The sequence below is a fragment of the Pseudonaja textilis genome, chromosome 1 (assembly GCF_049901715.1).
Source record: "Pseudonaja textilis isolate UNSWEBS1 chromosome 1, rPseTex1.2, whole genome shotgun sequence".
Classification (NCBI taxonomy): Eukaryota; Metazoa; Chordata; class Lepidosauria; order Squamata; family Elapidae; genus Pseudonaja; species Pseudonaja textilis.
The window spans coordinates 37,291,118-37,305,790 of record NC_141990.1 but is presented as its reverse complement, the minus strand read 5'-3'; the positions used below and the strand labels follow the sequence as shown (position 1 = coordinate 37,305,790).

Sequence of the window (14,673 nt, the reverse complement as noted above, 5' to 3'; positions counted from 1 at the left end):
AGTCTTAAATTCTCCATTCTCTTTCCCCGCTTTCCTTTTTCTTCCCCACATAAAATTGCTTGTTCATTAAAGATGGCTTCTTCTTTGTCCCAGTCTTCTTGTTTTGCAGTCATTTTTTGTTGTTTCTCATAGTTCGAAATCTCCATTTCTAAGTTCCATTTTCAATTTATCCAGAAGTAGTGCCACTGTATAAATTTTTAAACAACCACCCAATTGATTTTAGTTATTCAAATATAATAACCAAGAATCCAAAGATCACCAAATAATCCAAATACACGCAAGCTGTTTCTTTTTTGCTCTTTTTTTTTCACTTTCTCTTCCTGGGGTTACTATTTAGTTGCAAAGTTTCAGTTAAAATGTATCTTTTAGAAGTCTTGTTGAAGTTTTATTGTAGATTCTTTTTAATTCCAGGCAGTCTCCTCCCTCTTCCAGATCATGTCCTTATTCTTTTTCTCTCCCTTCCTGCTTATGAAAAAGAAAATTTTTAATGTCCAGAAATCTTTATTTTTCCCTTTGGCATTTTGTTTTATTTTCAGCTTAATTGCCTATTGATGTCAAAGCGGATTTTTCCGATTTCTTATTTAAGTCTCTTAGTTGTCAGCATAGGGAAGGAGAGAAGAAAAAAAAAGCCAAACCTTTCCCTTTTCACTTTCCTTTGCTGCTTCCGACTCTTCTTTGGGAGCAATGTTATTTTTTGTAAGTTTAAATTCCAGGGTACCTTAGTTGCTTTTACAATTTAACCCGGTCAGCCAAAACTTTCACTTCTTCTCTTCCTCCTGCACATTCTTTTCTGGTCGAGTTCTTCTTTGAGGTGGCCATTTCTGACCACCGCTGCAACCGCCTTCGGGAAAGGGAGTAATGGCCAGCTGAGGAGGAGAGATGCAGCTCTCCTCGACCCTGCTGGCGGTCTCCCCCCTCTTCACCACCTCTACGGGGTGGCTTAGCCCCGAAACCAGCCGGCTTGGGGCACTCCAGCAGCGAGCTGACAGAAACTGCGCACGATCGCGGATTTCTGTCTGTCGCCGAAGCCCTTCAAACCGGAAGTCGTTCTCTTCTTATCATTGTGCCTACTCTCCTCCAACCTGTTTTAATTGATTGGGAATTGGAGTTCCCCATTCCAGATAAATAATCTTCACTACTGCCTTTCGATCTACATTTTACCGCTTTCAAAATGGTTTTTTATTTCTTACATTTCATATAGTTAGGTATCTTTCAGAACCCAGGGCCCAACAGCATCCCATTCAAGGATAAAGGCACCTTGGTACACTCTTCCTCTAATGTGGTACATGCCACCAGGGAGGCCTTGCTCACTCATGTTTTGGGAACTTTCCAGATGTGATGGAATATGCACCTGGAGTATTAGTGGATAGGAATTTTGGCAACTCAGAGCTTTCCCAGAGAGAGGCTCAGTTAAGAGTCTGCACAGTCCAAAGCTGGATAGCGGTGGGGTAGGGAGAGGTTCAAAGTAACCACACTCTAGAATTTCTCAGGCTACATCTAATAGGTTATACTGGATAGCTTTAATTAGGCAAGATCATCTCCATTAGGTGGAAGTAAACAAAGCATTGGACTCAATTGAAGTTTGCTGTGTTATCTTTGATACAGCTAAACCACTGAAAAATGCCTTACATGGGGATGCCTTGAAGGGTGCTTGGAAATTACAAATGGTCCATAATGTAGCAGAAGAGGCAATGCTGGGCATCTCTTGACTGTCTACATTATACATTGTCATGTGAGATTCATTGGCTCCCAGTTTCTTTCCAGGTGCAATTCAAGATGCTGGTTACATGGCAGAGAGCCAGATTATTTGTGGATCACTTCTTTCCAAGGGGTTTGTTTCTCACCAAGCCAGACAGACCGGGTTCCAAGTCCCTTCCCATTAATGTTGCTATCTAGTGGGAACAAGAAATATGCCCCTTCTGTAAGGCCCCTATCCTGTGGGGCACCTTTCCACCCAGGATCTGGCAGCCCTCTTTTAATTTTTTGGAAGGCCCTAAATGCTGGAATAAGATAAGGTGGTTATGCTTTTGTACGTATGAAACTTATGTACATTGTGACTGCCCTTTTTCAGCATTGGGCTCACTCTTAGATACAAGGAGCTCTAGTTATAATTTCCAGTTATTTCATGAAGAAACTTTTCTTATCAATTTGCAATTAGTTCAAACTATGAGGAAAGTCTCTATCTTACCATGTATAGTTGGTCCACTTGCCCTTGACATTTGATGTAGGCCTCATAATCAGCAAATACTTTAAACCTAAACAAAGTACAGTATAAATGCAACCATGAATTCCATTTATTTTGTTAACTCAGAGTCATAAAGAATCATCGGTAAATAAATATGCTGTAGCTGTGCTTTAAATAAGGCAAGTTTGAATGTGCTTTTCTTTTCCCTTTGAGTAGTTTAGGTGAGGCTCTCTCCTATGTAACATAATTTCAAAGGACCTTTTCTGTGGCAGTTCCCTCTCTGAGAAAGCCTTAAATCAGGATTGGCTAAGATAATCTTTTTATTTCATTAGCTGACTAATTCCACAGCATTTTCTTTTTCTAAATTTCAGGTACCTTTTAAAAATAAATGGCCTATGCACTGATCACTTGGTTAGACTATAGTAATGTGCTGTATTTGGGATTGCCTTTGGGAGTGTCTTGAAAGCTGATTCAAAATGTGCAGCAAGGCTCTTGACAAGCTAACTCTTTGAGAGTAAAATTACACCTATCTTCAAGTTTCTGCATTGGCTGCTGCTTGCTTCTGAGCCCAATTCACAGCAAAAGGGAATAAGCCTGAGTCTGTATGTTATCAATAGAGAGTATGTCATACCCCACCTGGGTTTGCAATATATAGTAGTCTTCCCCAATATGGTATGCCTCAGATGAAGAACTGCAGTTTTTCTACCTTTCAGCAAGTATGGTGATCAATGTCATGGTTGGAGATGTTGGAAGTTATATTTAAACCCACACTGAGGACATTAAAAGAAAGTTCATAGTAAAAGCACACCATTGCTGCCTCTTACCTGTCATGGTACATCAACATGTTGACAACATCTTGGAAACAACTAGGATCATTTGGTGAGAAGAAGCCACTGTTTATTTGATCAATAACTTGCTTGAGCTCTGGAATCCTGTCATAGTATTCCTTAGCAGAGTACCTGAACAAGAAATATAGGGACACCCTTAACCTTTTCTGCTTCTATTATTATTTATTTCTTGCATTTACATCCCACCTTTTTTCTTGGAATAGAAGGTGACATACACAAAGGTTTCCACAGTGAATTAAGACTAGCTGAAAGTGAGTGCCAGGTGGTTAAATAGACTGCTCCATCATCAAGGGGGACATTAATTCAACACTTTAGCCACTACATCATATATAATGTAGGGCAATACTCACACAAGCAGCCTACATTATAGGTGACTTGGAAATAATACAGAAGGCAGACTTGATGCCAAATTAAAAGGCTATTGGTGCATATTAATTCTTAATAAAGGTATGATCAGTATTGGATCTTATACAGTTTATGAAAAGTAATTTGTGGAAATTGCAAGTTATTTCAAAAATGTTCCTATTTTTGATGAGCATGTAAACTCAGTTCATGCTGTAGCAAGTTCTTCTTATGTTAATATAAATGGATAAGAAGAGTTTTGTCACAATGTATACCCCAATCTTCCTATGACAAGGTTACTCAATTTCCAACAGCAGTTTTCAATAATTGAATTTTCTCATAAGCTTTCCTCATTATCAGAGATATTGACCGTAAGTAACTCTAATTAACATAGGAGAGAATTCAGAGAAGAAAAATGGCCTCTTAAGGTGCTCAGGTCTATCCTGACTGCTCTGCTTGCTAGATGTGAGATAAGAGATCTCCTTGTCAAAATAGAAACTGAACTCTGACTAATTCCCATAAAGCAGGGATGTCAAACATGCAGCCTGCGGGCCAAATCCAGCCCACGATAGGCCCAGAGTTGTCTCATGGGTAAGACCCAGAGATGGCAATGCTATCTCTATACTATGTTAAGCCTATGTTGCCCTAACCCACGCACCCAATCGGCTGCGATGACCAGGCCACACCCAACGCAGTCCCCAAGGGCAAACAAAATCCTGATACAGCCTGCGATGGGATTGAGTTTGATACCCCTGCTCTAAGGTGAAGTAGAGGAAGCTCAGGAGAAGTTTCCTGCTGGTCCAAAGAATCAATCACATGCCCATAGCCTGTTTTTATGGCCTGTTCACGGTGAAAAGTTTATTTACAAACCCGTTCTTATCCATTGCTTCAACGTCATCTACCCGCATGCCAAAAATGAACAGATTATCCTCTCCAGCTTCTTCAGCCATTTCTACATTGGCCCCATCCATGGTCCCAATGGTGAGGGCTCCATTCAGCATGAATTTCATGTTTCCTGTCCCTGAAGCTTCGGTTCCAGCTGTAGATATCTGTTCTGATAGATCTGCGGCAGGAATCACTGGGATGGATTGGAAAAAGAGAAATAGGTAAGACTGTATTTTTTTTCTTCTGTAAACAAACCCTTTGTATCTGCACCTAACACGAGCAAGCCTTGGGTGGTCTAATTTTACTGTTCTGAGTAGACCAAGCAATTCAACATCCTAAGTGTTTGCTTCATTGATGCAGCAGTATGTCATACAGGGCTGCACGTATACCTCTGCATTTGGAAGGGATATATTTTCTTGCACAAGAGCCAGTCAGCCATGGATCACAGTATGCAACTCTTCAGATGCAACTTTTAACAATCTCAGTCAGCACAGCCATAAACAAGGTAAGCACGAAAAGAGAGATCAGCAGAATCTGGAAAGGAACAGATTGTGCACTACCGAAACCCAACCTGCTTCCAAAACTGACTTACCTTTTTCAGCAAGAGACACTCTGTAGTTCTCCAAGAATATGACTTTGAGTCTATCTCCTATGTAGGGGTCATTATTAATAATTTCTCCAATGGCTGTGATCAATCTGATAATCTTTTTTGCCATGTGGTAACCTGGAGCTGCCTGGAGGATGAAAAGGAAAAACATCTTAAGAGTTAAAAAAAGAAAAAGGAGTAATGAAATTCACAAGGCAAATGAATACCAAAATATAGCATCTGGATTTCTTAATAAGAAACTACTGCTCATAATTTATTTAAAAGCCTCCATCACTGGTGGTTTTTAAGAAGAGACTGGACAGCCACTTGCCTGGAATGGTATAGGGCAGGGATGTCAAACTCAATTTCATTGAGGGCTATACCAGGGTTGTGTTTGACCTCCAAGTGCCAGAGGGGTTGGTGGGATTGGCCATAGTAGATGTTGGCCATAGTAGATGTGACACAGGACCATACTTCCACACACATGGTTTTATATACTTATAAAAATAGAGAGGCGTTCATTTCTGTGATTTTGTTATTTTAATACTTATTTGATCTACTTGATCACCTTATGAGAGACCAGATCAAGAAACTGACTCCATAGGAAGACTAGAACTATAAATTATTGACATAGGCTATAGTAGCAGAATCCTGCAAGCCTGAAAGGTAAAACATTTTACCTTTCCTCCCTTTTATAACCTTCTGAGATAAAGGCGGCTTCCTGCAGTACTCCAGAGGCCCCATTTTGGGCCTGGAAAGCCTCTTGCAGCACTCTAGCAGCCAAAACTGGTTGCGGGGGACCCCCTCCCCACACCCCATTTTTGCTAGCAGAGGCACAGTGGGCTGGTCCTTTACTATTTCCAGACTGGCCTCGCAGGCCAGATCTAAACACCCTGTGGGCCTGATCCGGTCTGCAAGCCTTGAGTTTGACACCCCTGATATAGGGGTCTCCTGCTTGGAGGTCCCCTCCAAGTCTGTTATTCTGTTACTATTCTGTTATTATTATATGATAATGATGATGATGAAGAAGAAGTAGGAAGGCATTTTTTGAATTTTTCAGCTGAAATACCTAATTCCTGAAGAGAGTGTCACAAATTGATATATATGAAGACTTCTATATATAAAATCAAAGGAAGCCTTTATCTATCCCAGAAAAGGCTCCCTGCTGTATATATCTGCCTTTTTGTTCTTAATCTTTGCTCAGGTTTGCAACTTGTAGATACCTGAAATAAATCCATACCACAATAGGAATTGTCAACCTCCCTGAGTTCTTATTTCAATATGCTGAGTTTCCAGTTAAATAGGATGTTTGAATCACACAAGGAAACAAAGAGACTAAAAATATTGGGCATGAGTAGTTTTTTGCATCCTTAAATAACTCAAATTTTAACATAAATGTGAAGTGTGTAGGCAGGCAGTAATGGGTGGGAGGAAGAAATATATGTGCAGTCTTAAATACTAGAAATAAACTTAGCTTCACATTGAAATTCTTTACCTTTCCTCCAATCATAACTGTTCTTGGCACATATGATTTTTTAGGGTCTTTTCTGATGCCTGAAAAAAAGCAAGAAAATTAAGATGGAGGAAAATGAATTTTAAAATGGATGATTAATAAAATAATAATAATAATAATTCCACAAAATTGCTTTCTGTGATATCTGTAACTCCTATTTCAAGGTAAGAAATCACTGAGGAGAAAAAAGCAATAAAATGATGTAAAATTTAAAATTTAGCACAAATTTATACTTGTTTCCATAGACCAATAAGGGAGAATTTGTAGTTTTTTAAAAAAACATTAATTGGCCAGGAATAATAGTCTCCCTTTTGGATGGATACAGTATTAACATCAATGAACAATTTCTGTGGATAGCAATATTTATACAAAGATCAAATTAATGCTGTGCAATTGTTTTTGGATTTTATTATCATAAAGTGTAACAGGAAGAATCCAAATTTAGGAAATGAAAAGCTAAGTTATCCAGTCTAGCACTTGAGTTCAGAAAAGTAAATCACTCTGCTTGTTGAACAGGTTCTGCATATATCATAACCTTACACTTTCAAGGAGACCTTTGGGGTTTCAAGTGGAAATACATTTCTGCATCTGCTAGTAGGGACCTCAACTTTGGAAGTCCTTCAGGTAACCATTCACATTGGGGAAAAAGTCTTCCTAAAAGTTATTCCCAACTCTTGGCAAACGGAGTACATACTTTATCAATAATAACCTAAGTTGCTGTGAGATTATAAGCAAGGATGTCTCATTCTCATTGTAATTTCTCAGCTTTGTATCATGTCTGAGGGAACAGACTTGTTTTAATGTTAGGTTAAAAATACCTGGCAAAGAATATTCCAAAACTAAGGCAGAACTCTTGGCAACTACGCTCCTATTATGAAGTCTGTCATTTGTACTTCTATAACTGTTTGATTTGGTATAGCAACCAAATGGGACAGGTTCAGATTTCAATGGATAATTAGGAGTGGACAAAAAAAAATTCAACCACCTTGCCTTCCATTGAGGACCTGTACACTGCATGAGCCAGAAAGAGGGGCCTCACATCCTGGACATAAACTGTTTCAACTTCTCCCCTCAAGACACCATTATAGGGCATTGCAGACACAGACACAGACACACACCCCGTCATCACTCTGCTAAACACGTAATTCTCACAGCACTGTCTTATGTCTAATAAGTAATCATGTATTCTTCTTATGCCTAATATCTAATCATGTAGTAGGACTGTATTACTATTATTCTTCTCACCTTTCCTTTTACCTACTCCTAGTGGTATCTCATGACTATCACTTGTTGGTTTTATCTTATGACTTATAATAATATCTTGTGATTTATATTTTATCACTTTGTTACTTGTATGCATACTGAGAGCTTTTGAACCGGAGACAAATTCCTTGTGTGCCCAGACACACTTGGCCAATAAAAAATATTCCATTCTATTTTATCATTCCTAGCATTAAATGTCAATCATACCAATTTCCTTTTGTTGAAATATTACATGATCTTTTTTGTCTGTTTGTTTATGACAAGCTTCACTGTTAAGATTTTGATCTCATCAAGCCTTCAATTATATGTATGCAATTCGGCTCAGGTTCCTGAATATGCTTCTTCATTCTTAACAAAGACTAGTTTCTGGGAATCTCAAGTTCAAGCTTGCTGGAGCATTATATTCAGGATTAAAGGAAATGGCTGCTCTACAAACATATATCCGCAGGCGTGTGCATGCACACACACAGACACACACTCCCATTATCTTTTCAGATTACTTTCTGCTTGCTTCCCAGATCTTTTTGTATGACATATTTTTTCCATATTGATGTAACAATATTATTGTTAATGTTATCTAGAAGAGTTTAAAAGCATTGATGCTGGCAAAAAACTCACGGTTATAGAGAGTGATTATATGTAGGCAATTGAGGAGCTGCCTCTTGTATTCATGAATTCTCTTGACATGCACATCAAACATAGAGGATGCATTAATTTTGACTTTGTACTGTTCTTCCAAGTATGCAGAGAACTTCTGTTTATTCTCCTGCCAAAAAGACATTTTAGGTTGATCTCGGAAAATTTAAACAGATATTCAACTCAAGTGCCTGGCCTAAATGGAATTAAAAAAAATACTATCTACTTATAATATAAATATAGTTTTGCTAGGAGGTAGCACGCAAATGAATATAATAAATAAGAGGTAAATACAGGTGGTCCTTGATTTAGTACAATTGGGATTGGAATTTCCATCCTGAATTGCTGAAGTTATAATTGGACATGATTTTATGACAATTTTTATGGCAGCTGTTAAGCAAATCACTATGGTTGTTAAGATCATCAAACTAATTGCACCTCTCTAATGGTATTTTTTTTGTCACAAATTAGCATAAAAGGTTGCAAATCATAATCATACGATTGCCAAATTCTGCAACTGGTTGCAAATGTGAGCCAAGTGCTAAGTGCCCAAATTACAATCACCAATCATGTGACTACAGGGGTAGTATGATGGTTATAACTGTGATTATAGGTCATAAATCACTTTTTCTGAGGCTATTGTAACTTCATTGTGAGCTGAGAGGTAATATAAATTTGTTTACTAAATAAATAAATCTTTTAACAGTAGTTAAACAAATGGTTGTGAGGATAGATACATAGATAGATAGATAGATAGATAGATAGATAGATAGATAGATAGATAGATAGATAGATAGATAGATAGATAGATAGGTAGGCTGGCTGGCTGGCTGGCTGGCTGGCTGGCAGGCAGGCAGGCAGGCAGGCAGGCAGACATACAGATGATAGATAGAGAAATGTGTGTGTTGCAATTATTACCTGTTTAACCTTAGCTACATCCCTAATAAAGGCTTCATCATCGACAAAATCCAGCAGCTTCTTTAGCTGGTTAAGATCAGTGAGGAAATCTTCTCCAATTCTCTGTATATTAAGAAAATAAAAATTATAATTAATAGAACTGATATTTTTCACAGCTGAATGCTTCTATTACTATGTTCATTTCCCATTGCTAACAGTCAGATAAGTAGCAATGTTTTGATATTGAGATGAAAACTGGTTCACTCTTATAGGTCTTGTTGACAATGAATAAGCTTGTTTAGGACTAACCACTGAAATGGATACTGGGAATAATACAAGATGATTCTGCAAAAATGGAGAGAGAGAAAAAGAAAAAAGCAACATCTGCCTTGGTATAAAACTGCTTCTCCTTTGATGTCAAATAAATATCCATCTGATGTGGCTCAACTAAGAGGATCCACTGGCAAATGCAGTATTTGGAGAAGTCTATTTGGCAGAAGGCATTTGCCAATATTTGGAGTAACAAAGCTAACTAGCTGACTTTTTCTAATATTAAGGTGAATATATACTCATAATAATAATATTAATTATAGTTATTTTCATGATCAGCCAACATAGCCTGAATTTAAGCAGGCACTCTGCTTAAATTTTATGTTTCAAAGGAAATCTTAAGTAAGGAGAAGTTGACATATAGTCTACCTGATTGAAAGTTGAACATGACTTTCTGCAAATCTGAATGCAGACTATCTATCTACAATTGTTTATAGATTCAAAATCATACTTTTGTCAGTCACCATATTGTTATGCAGTATTCTAGAATCATCCCAGGTAAGGGACCAGATAGTTTGTCTCTTCTTTCCCCCCTCTTTTTGAAGGCGCTTCATCAGACTCTAGCTCAAACCTAACCAAGTATTTCTACAAGCATTTCCTATTGTCGGATATGTCTTGTATCTTACCTCCACAATAACTTCAGAGAGTCCTGGGTTACACAGCAGAAGCCATCGCCTTGGAGTGATACCATTGGTTTTGTTTTGAAATTTTTCTGGCTCTATTTCGTAGAAATCTTTGAATCTACAATGTATATGAGTGAGATACTGTAGTTTTAAAAGGAACAATGTCATATACATTATTTGGTGCCAGTTGGCATCATTAACTCTTTAGCAGCTCCTTTAAAAAAGAGAATACAGTCATAGGATAGATTTATGAAAAGCGTAATCCAGATCTTGAGCAGTCCTAATTCTGCTCTGTTCCACATATACCAAAGTACTTCTGTTCTGTTTGAAGAACACTGATAAAGTGAAAGCAATTTAATATCTTCAGATGCTCAGGACTAAAACTCCCAAAATACTTTTCAACAGAGCACTGATTGATAGAAATTGAAATGCAAACCATCTGGGAGTTACTAGATTGTAATCTAATATAGTTGATGATTATCTGCCGCTGAAAATGGATTATGCCTAGGAAATGTATCAAGATGAAGAAATATCTGGGAAACAGGTTATAAGTAAAAAGTTGCAGGTGATGGAAACAAGAAGTTTAAGATCAGACATGATAACCATTGGATGAAGCAGACATGTTCGATGTACATAGCAAAAGGAAGGGTGAGATGAACTTTAACATCCTTTTAAAATTCCATGTCTCAAAAAATGGGGAACGCTGTCTAGACTAAAATAATTCAAGCTGCATATACTTAAGAATAACAGGGAAGGACTATATTAAATCCAGTTTCTAGACTTGTTAGCTTTCTATGTGTGGGGAATCTTCTATTATGTAAATTTGTACCCGAAATGCAAATTCAGGAAACACAAACTAGCCATTCATTCATTCATAATTTGTTAAATCTCAACGTGTATATTTTGTCCTCTCACTACTAAGCACTTCTGTTTTCTGTGTAAAATGAATAAAATCATTTATTTTAATAAAAAATAAATCAATATTTATAAGACAGCAGATATGTATGAGAAGAAAAGCCAATGACTGCTTCTTAGATCAGTGACAAGTCTATGAAGAACACCAGGATAGACATCTTACTTATAACTAAGTAAAAGAGAAACAAGCAGGACTCACACAGAATTCTTCACAATCTCAGAGTGAATCTGAGCCACTCCATTGACTGCATGAGAACCAATGACACACAGGTGGGCCATATTGATCCTCTTGCAATCTCCTTCCTCAATTATAGACATCCTTCGGAGGCGGTCAACATCTCCAGGAAAGAGGGAAGCCACATGCTGATAGAATGTACAAAATAATGGGAATGTTAGGACAACAAGCTAAATCATATCTCACAATGAATTCATTTAAACTGAAAAACATGAACAAATCCTCCAAAGTTCAGGAGAGGTAAAACTATTTTACATTTTTAAAAAAGAATATCACCATCCCCCAGAGAAACCAGTTCAATCAGAGTTTTGACACCACCATTTCGCACTCTTGAACTATTGCAAATGCAGAATTTGAATACTGTACCTTCTAACAAAAGACATCAAGATCTATTCAAGGATGATATCAATGACACTGAAAAAGACATGCTAGCTAGGCCATACTAACAAAGATATCCTTAAATATATTTACATGGTCAACTCATCAGCTTCTAAGCCTGATAGTTTTAGCAAGACTATGTAGACTGCTGCTTCCCAGCAGTAGTGAATTGTGGACACTGTAACACAAGAAATATGTAGATAGCAGGTGGATGACTGATGTTGTTTTACTGATTGTAGCAAGACCACAATAATCTGAAGCCTAAATATGACTGATTCTACCCATGCTATTATTCTATCCACTTGCTAGAGCTGAATACTGGCTCTTTGCTATGCAGCAAGATCGCCAGAGAATGTTCAACATGGCATAAAAAAGATAGCTAAACAAATTCAATAAAACTGCTATGTCTGATGTACACGTTATCATTCAACTACAAATGACAAATCATTAGCCATTAGATGTCTCACTGAGCTTCATCTGATGCTAGCAATGTAGGGTCACATACATTAAGCGTTTACCTGCAAAATAATGTTCAAAACCACACAAAATGAAAAAAATAAACTTTAAAATTGCCAAATTCTTTGAGGATTTTCTTGTCTTCACATGAGGTTAGTGAAATCTTATGAGAGCACTAAGACTTGCAATATCTTGAGCCTTCCCTTCCTTTCTCTGGACCACTGTGTGAGATCATGAGAGTATATTAATTGCCAACTTCTGGTATCCTCTCTCTGCCTCTCCCAAGTCCTTTTTTTTCTGATTTAGATGACTTACATCCAAATGTTTTTGGTTGATAGCATAAATGATCTCCAGGTGCCTTGGCAGGAGCTTCTCAAACATAGACACCGGCCAGCGCTCTAGGGCCTCAGGCAGCACTGTATGATTAGTGTATGCACAGGTTCGTTTTGTGATTTCCCAGGCCTAGAACCAAAGACACAAATGAATTAATCTGATTAGAAGCAAATTCTATGGGCTGAAAATAAATGGTTGTAACTTCAAATGGCATTAATTTCTGATACTTGCCATGGAGATTACCCTGATGCTGAGCTGTAACTTATCGGTTGCAGCCTCATTATTAATGAAAAAGCCACACATTAATGAAACTGAAATTCCATTGACGATGGTTCTAGAGCTAAGTAAAGAGCCTGAAGTATCATAGGAGTATGGTAGTCATCGTATACAGAATCAAAACCTGTCTCTGTGTCTAGTTGTTTTGGTATGCAATGCCCTGTGGAGGCAACCCAAGGGGAGAGGTTGAACAGTTTATGTCCAGAATGTGAGAGGTCCGTAGATATTTTCTCAGTCCTCCTTGTGACCCATGCAATATTCAGGTCCTCAATTGAAGGCAGGCTGGTTGTAATTATATTTTTCTGCATTCCTAACTTTCAGCTGAAATCTGGGCTTGTTCTGTTTGGTTGCGGCACCAAACCAGACAGCTGTAGAAGCACAAATGACAGGCTCAATAATTCCTCTGTAGAACTGTATTAATAGCTCCTGGGGCAGACTGTATTTTTGGAGCTGACACAGGAAGAATATTCTTCGTTGTTCCTTTTAAATGATGGTTCTAATGTTAGGTGTCCATTTCAAATTCTGGGAGATTATAGAACCCAGAAACTTGAAGGTCTCTACTGTTGATACTGCATTGTCTAATATAGTAAGAGATGGTAGAATAGGAGACCTCTTCCTAAAATCCACTCTCATCTTTACAGTTTCAAGCATGTTCACTCCAGATTGTTCCAGCTGTACTACAGGATCAATTGTTCAACGTCCTGTCTTCATGCAAATTTATCATCCTCTCAAATGAAACCAATTACTGTTGTGTCATCATTAACTTTAAGAAACTAGCTTTTCACCATCCTGGCTAGAAATTCTAGAAAATGCAATCCCGTGATATCTGGGGGAAATCAAGTTGAAGAAGGAGAATCTCTTGGTAGTTTCTGAAAAAAACTTGTTGGGGATCAAATATTGTGTCTTTCCTGCCTCCCACTCAACTCTTACCTTATCCCAATCCATATGTTCAACATCAACAAAGATCCTTATGAGCTCAGGAATGGAGAGAGCAGGGTGAGTGTCATTTAGCTGAATGGCAACCTGTAAAATGGATAATATAAACTTTAATATGAAAATCTCTATTATTTCCATCCAGAAAAAGCCCAATGAGTCCATGGAACACAATGGAAAATCTGATTTCATTTTATGTTGATGGCAACTTGGTGACCCCAGACCAGCTCAATTCCTAAATATAAAGGGGAAAAAAAAATTAAGGACTCTGGAGGAACTACAGGGTTTAGTCATACATAATCTGGCCAGTAACCATGTCTTGAACTTGATATTTAATCAAGTTTAAAAAAATAAACTTTTAATCATTAAAAGTAAAAAAAACCCAGAAAATATGCTAAAGAATAGCATATTTGGGCTGCTACCTAGAAAGTTTTTTTCAAGTGTTCATTCATTCCAAGAACATAATCTGCCAGACTCCCAGTTTCTCCTTTTTTTCTATTCTTGTGCAACCATATCAGTTCACTTTTCTAAAGATCTTAACTATTATTTCCAAGCTGTCACAGCAGGAGAAAATAATAACATAATAAAAATGGCATGCACAATTTTCTTTTGAAAAGAAAAAATATGCAAATTGGAAGAAGATGAAAATTAAAATTGGTAAAATATGTCATCCAATTTTCTGGTGCTTATTGCTGAATTTGTTTTGTGAATTTGATACTGTATTGCAAGCAGTTTCAGAAACCCATCATTATTCAGGATATCCAACTTACAAGGTTCTAGACAAAGATGATTGGTAAAATTTATAAAATCTGATTAAATCCATAAAAAATTCTGAAAGCATTTGCTAATATAAAATTTATTAAAGATTTGTTGTCACTAAATGATGTAAACATCATGGTATTAAATAACAACAAAAACAAAAATAATGGCATAATTCTATGCATGCCACTAATAGTACTGTAAAGATCAGCCCAACAGGACTTCAGGAGATTCTAGTGTTAAGCAACATTTTGGTTTTACTTTTCTTAAGATCAAAAGA

At 37.4% G+C, this 14,673-nt stretch overlaps 1 protein-coding gene across 1 annotated transcript in view; it reads right to left on the bottom strand.

Moving 5' to 3' along the window:
* The window catches only part of PYGB (glycogen phosphorylase B), a 43,252-nt gene that overhangs the window by 5,327 nt on the left and 23,252 nt on the right, over positions 1 to 14,673 (bottom strand). The window contains exons 9-19 of the mRNA XM_026695978.2: positions 13,632 to 13,724; positions 12,408 to 12,554; positions 11,223 to 11,386; positions 10,112 to 10,226; positions 9,177 to 9,278; positions 8,241 to 8,388; positions 6,342 to 6,400; positions 4,853 to 4,994; positions 4,246 to 4,453; positions 3,010 to 3,144; positions 2,189 to 2,255 (exon numbers count right to left, since the gene is read on the bottom strand). Of these exons, the coding sequence (XP_026551763.1) occupies positions 2,189 to 2,255; positions 3,010 to 3,144; positions 4,246 to 4,453; positions 4,853 to 4,994; positions 6,342 to 6,400; positions 8,241 to 8,388; positions 9,177 to 9,278; positions 10,112 to 10,226; positions 11,223 to 11,386; positions 12,408 to 12,554; positions 13,632 to 13,724 (1,380 nt within the window). The remainder of the gene's footprint in view (positions 1 to 2,188; positions 2,256 to 3,009; positions 3,145 to 4,245; positions 4,454 to 4,852; positions 4,995 to 6,341; positions 6,401 to 8,240; positions 8,389 to 9,176; positions 9,279 to 10,111; positions 10,227 to 11,222; positions 11,387 to 12,407; positions 12,555 to 13,631; positions 13,725 to 14,673) is intronic.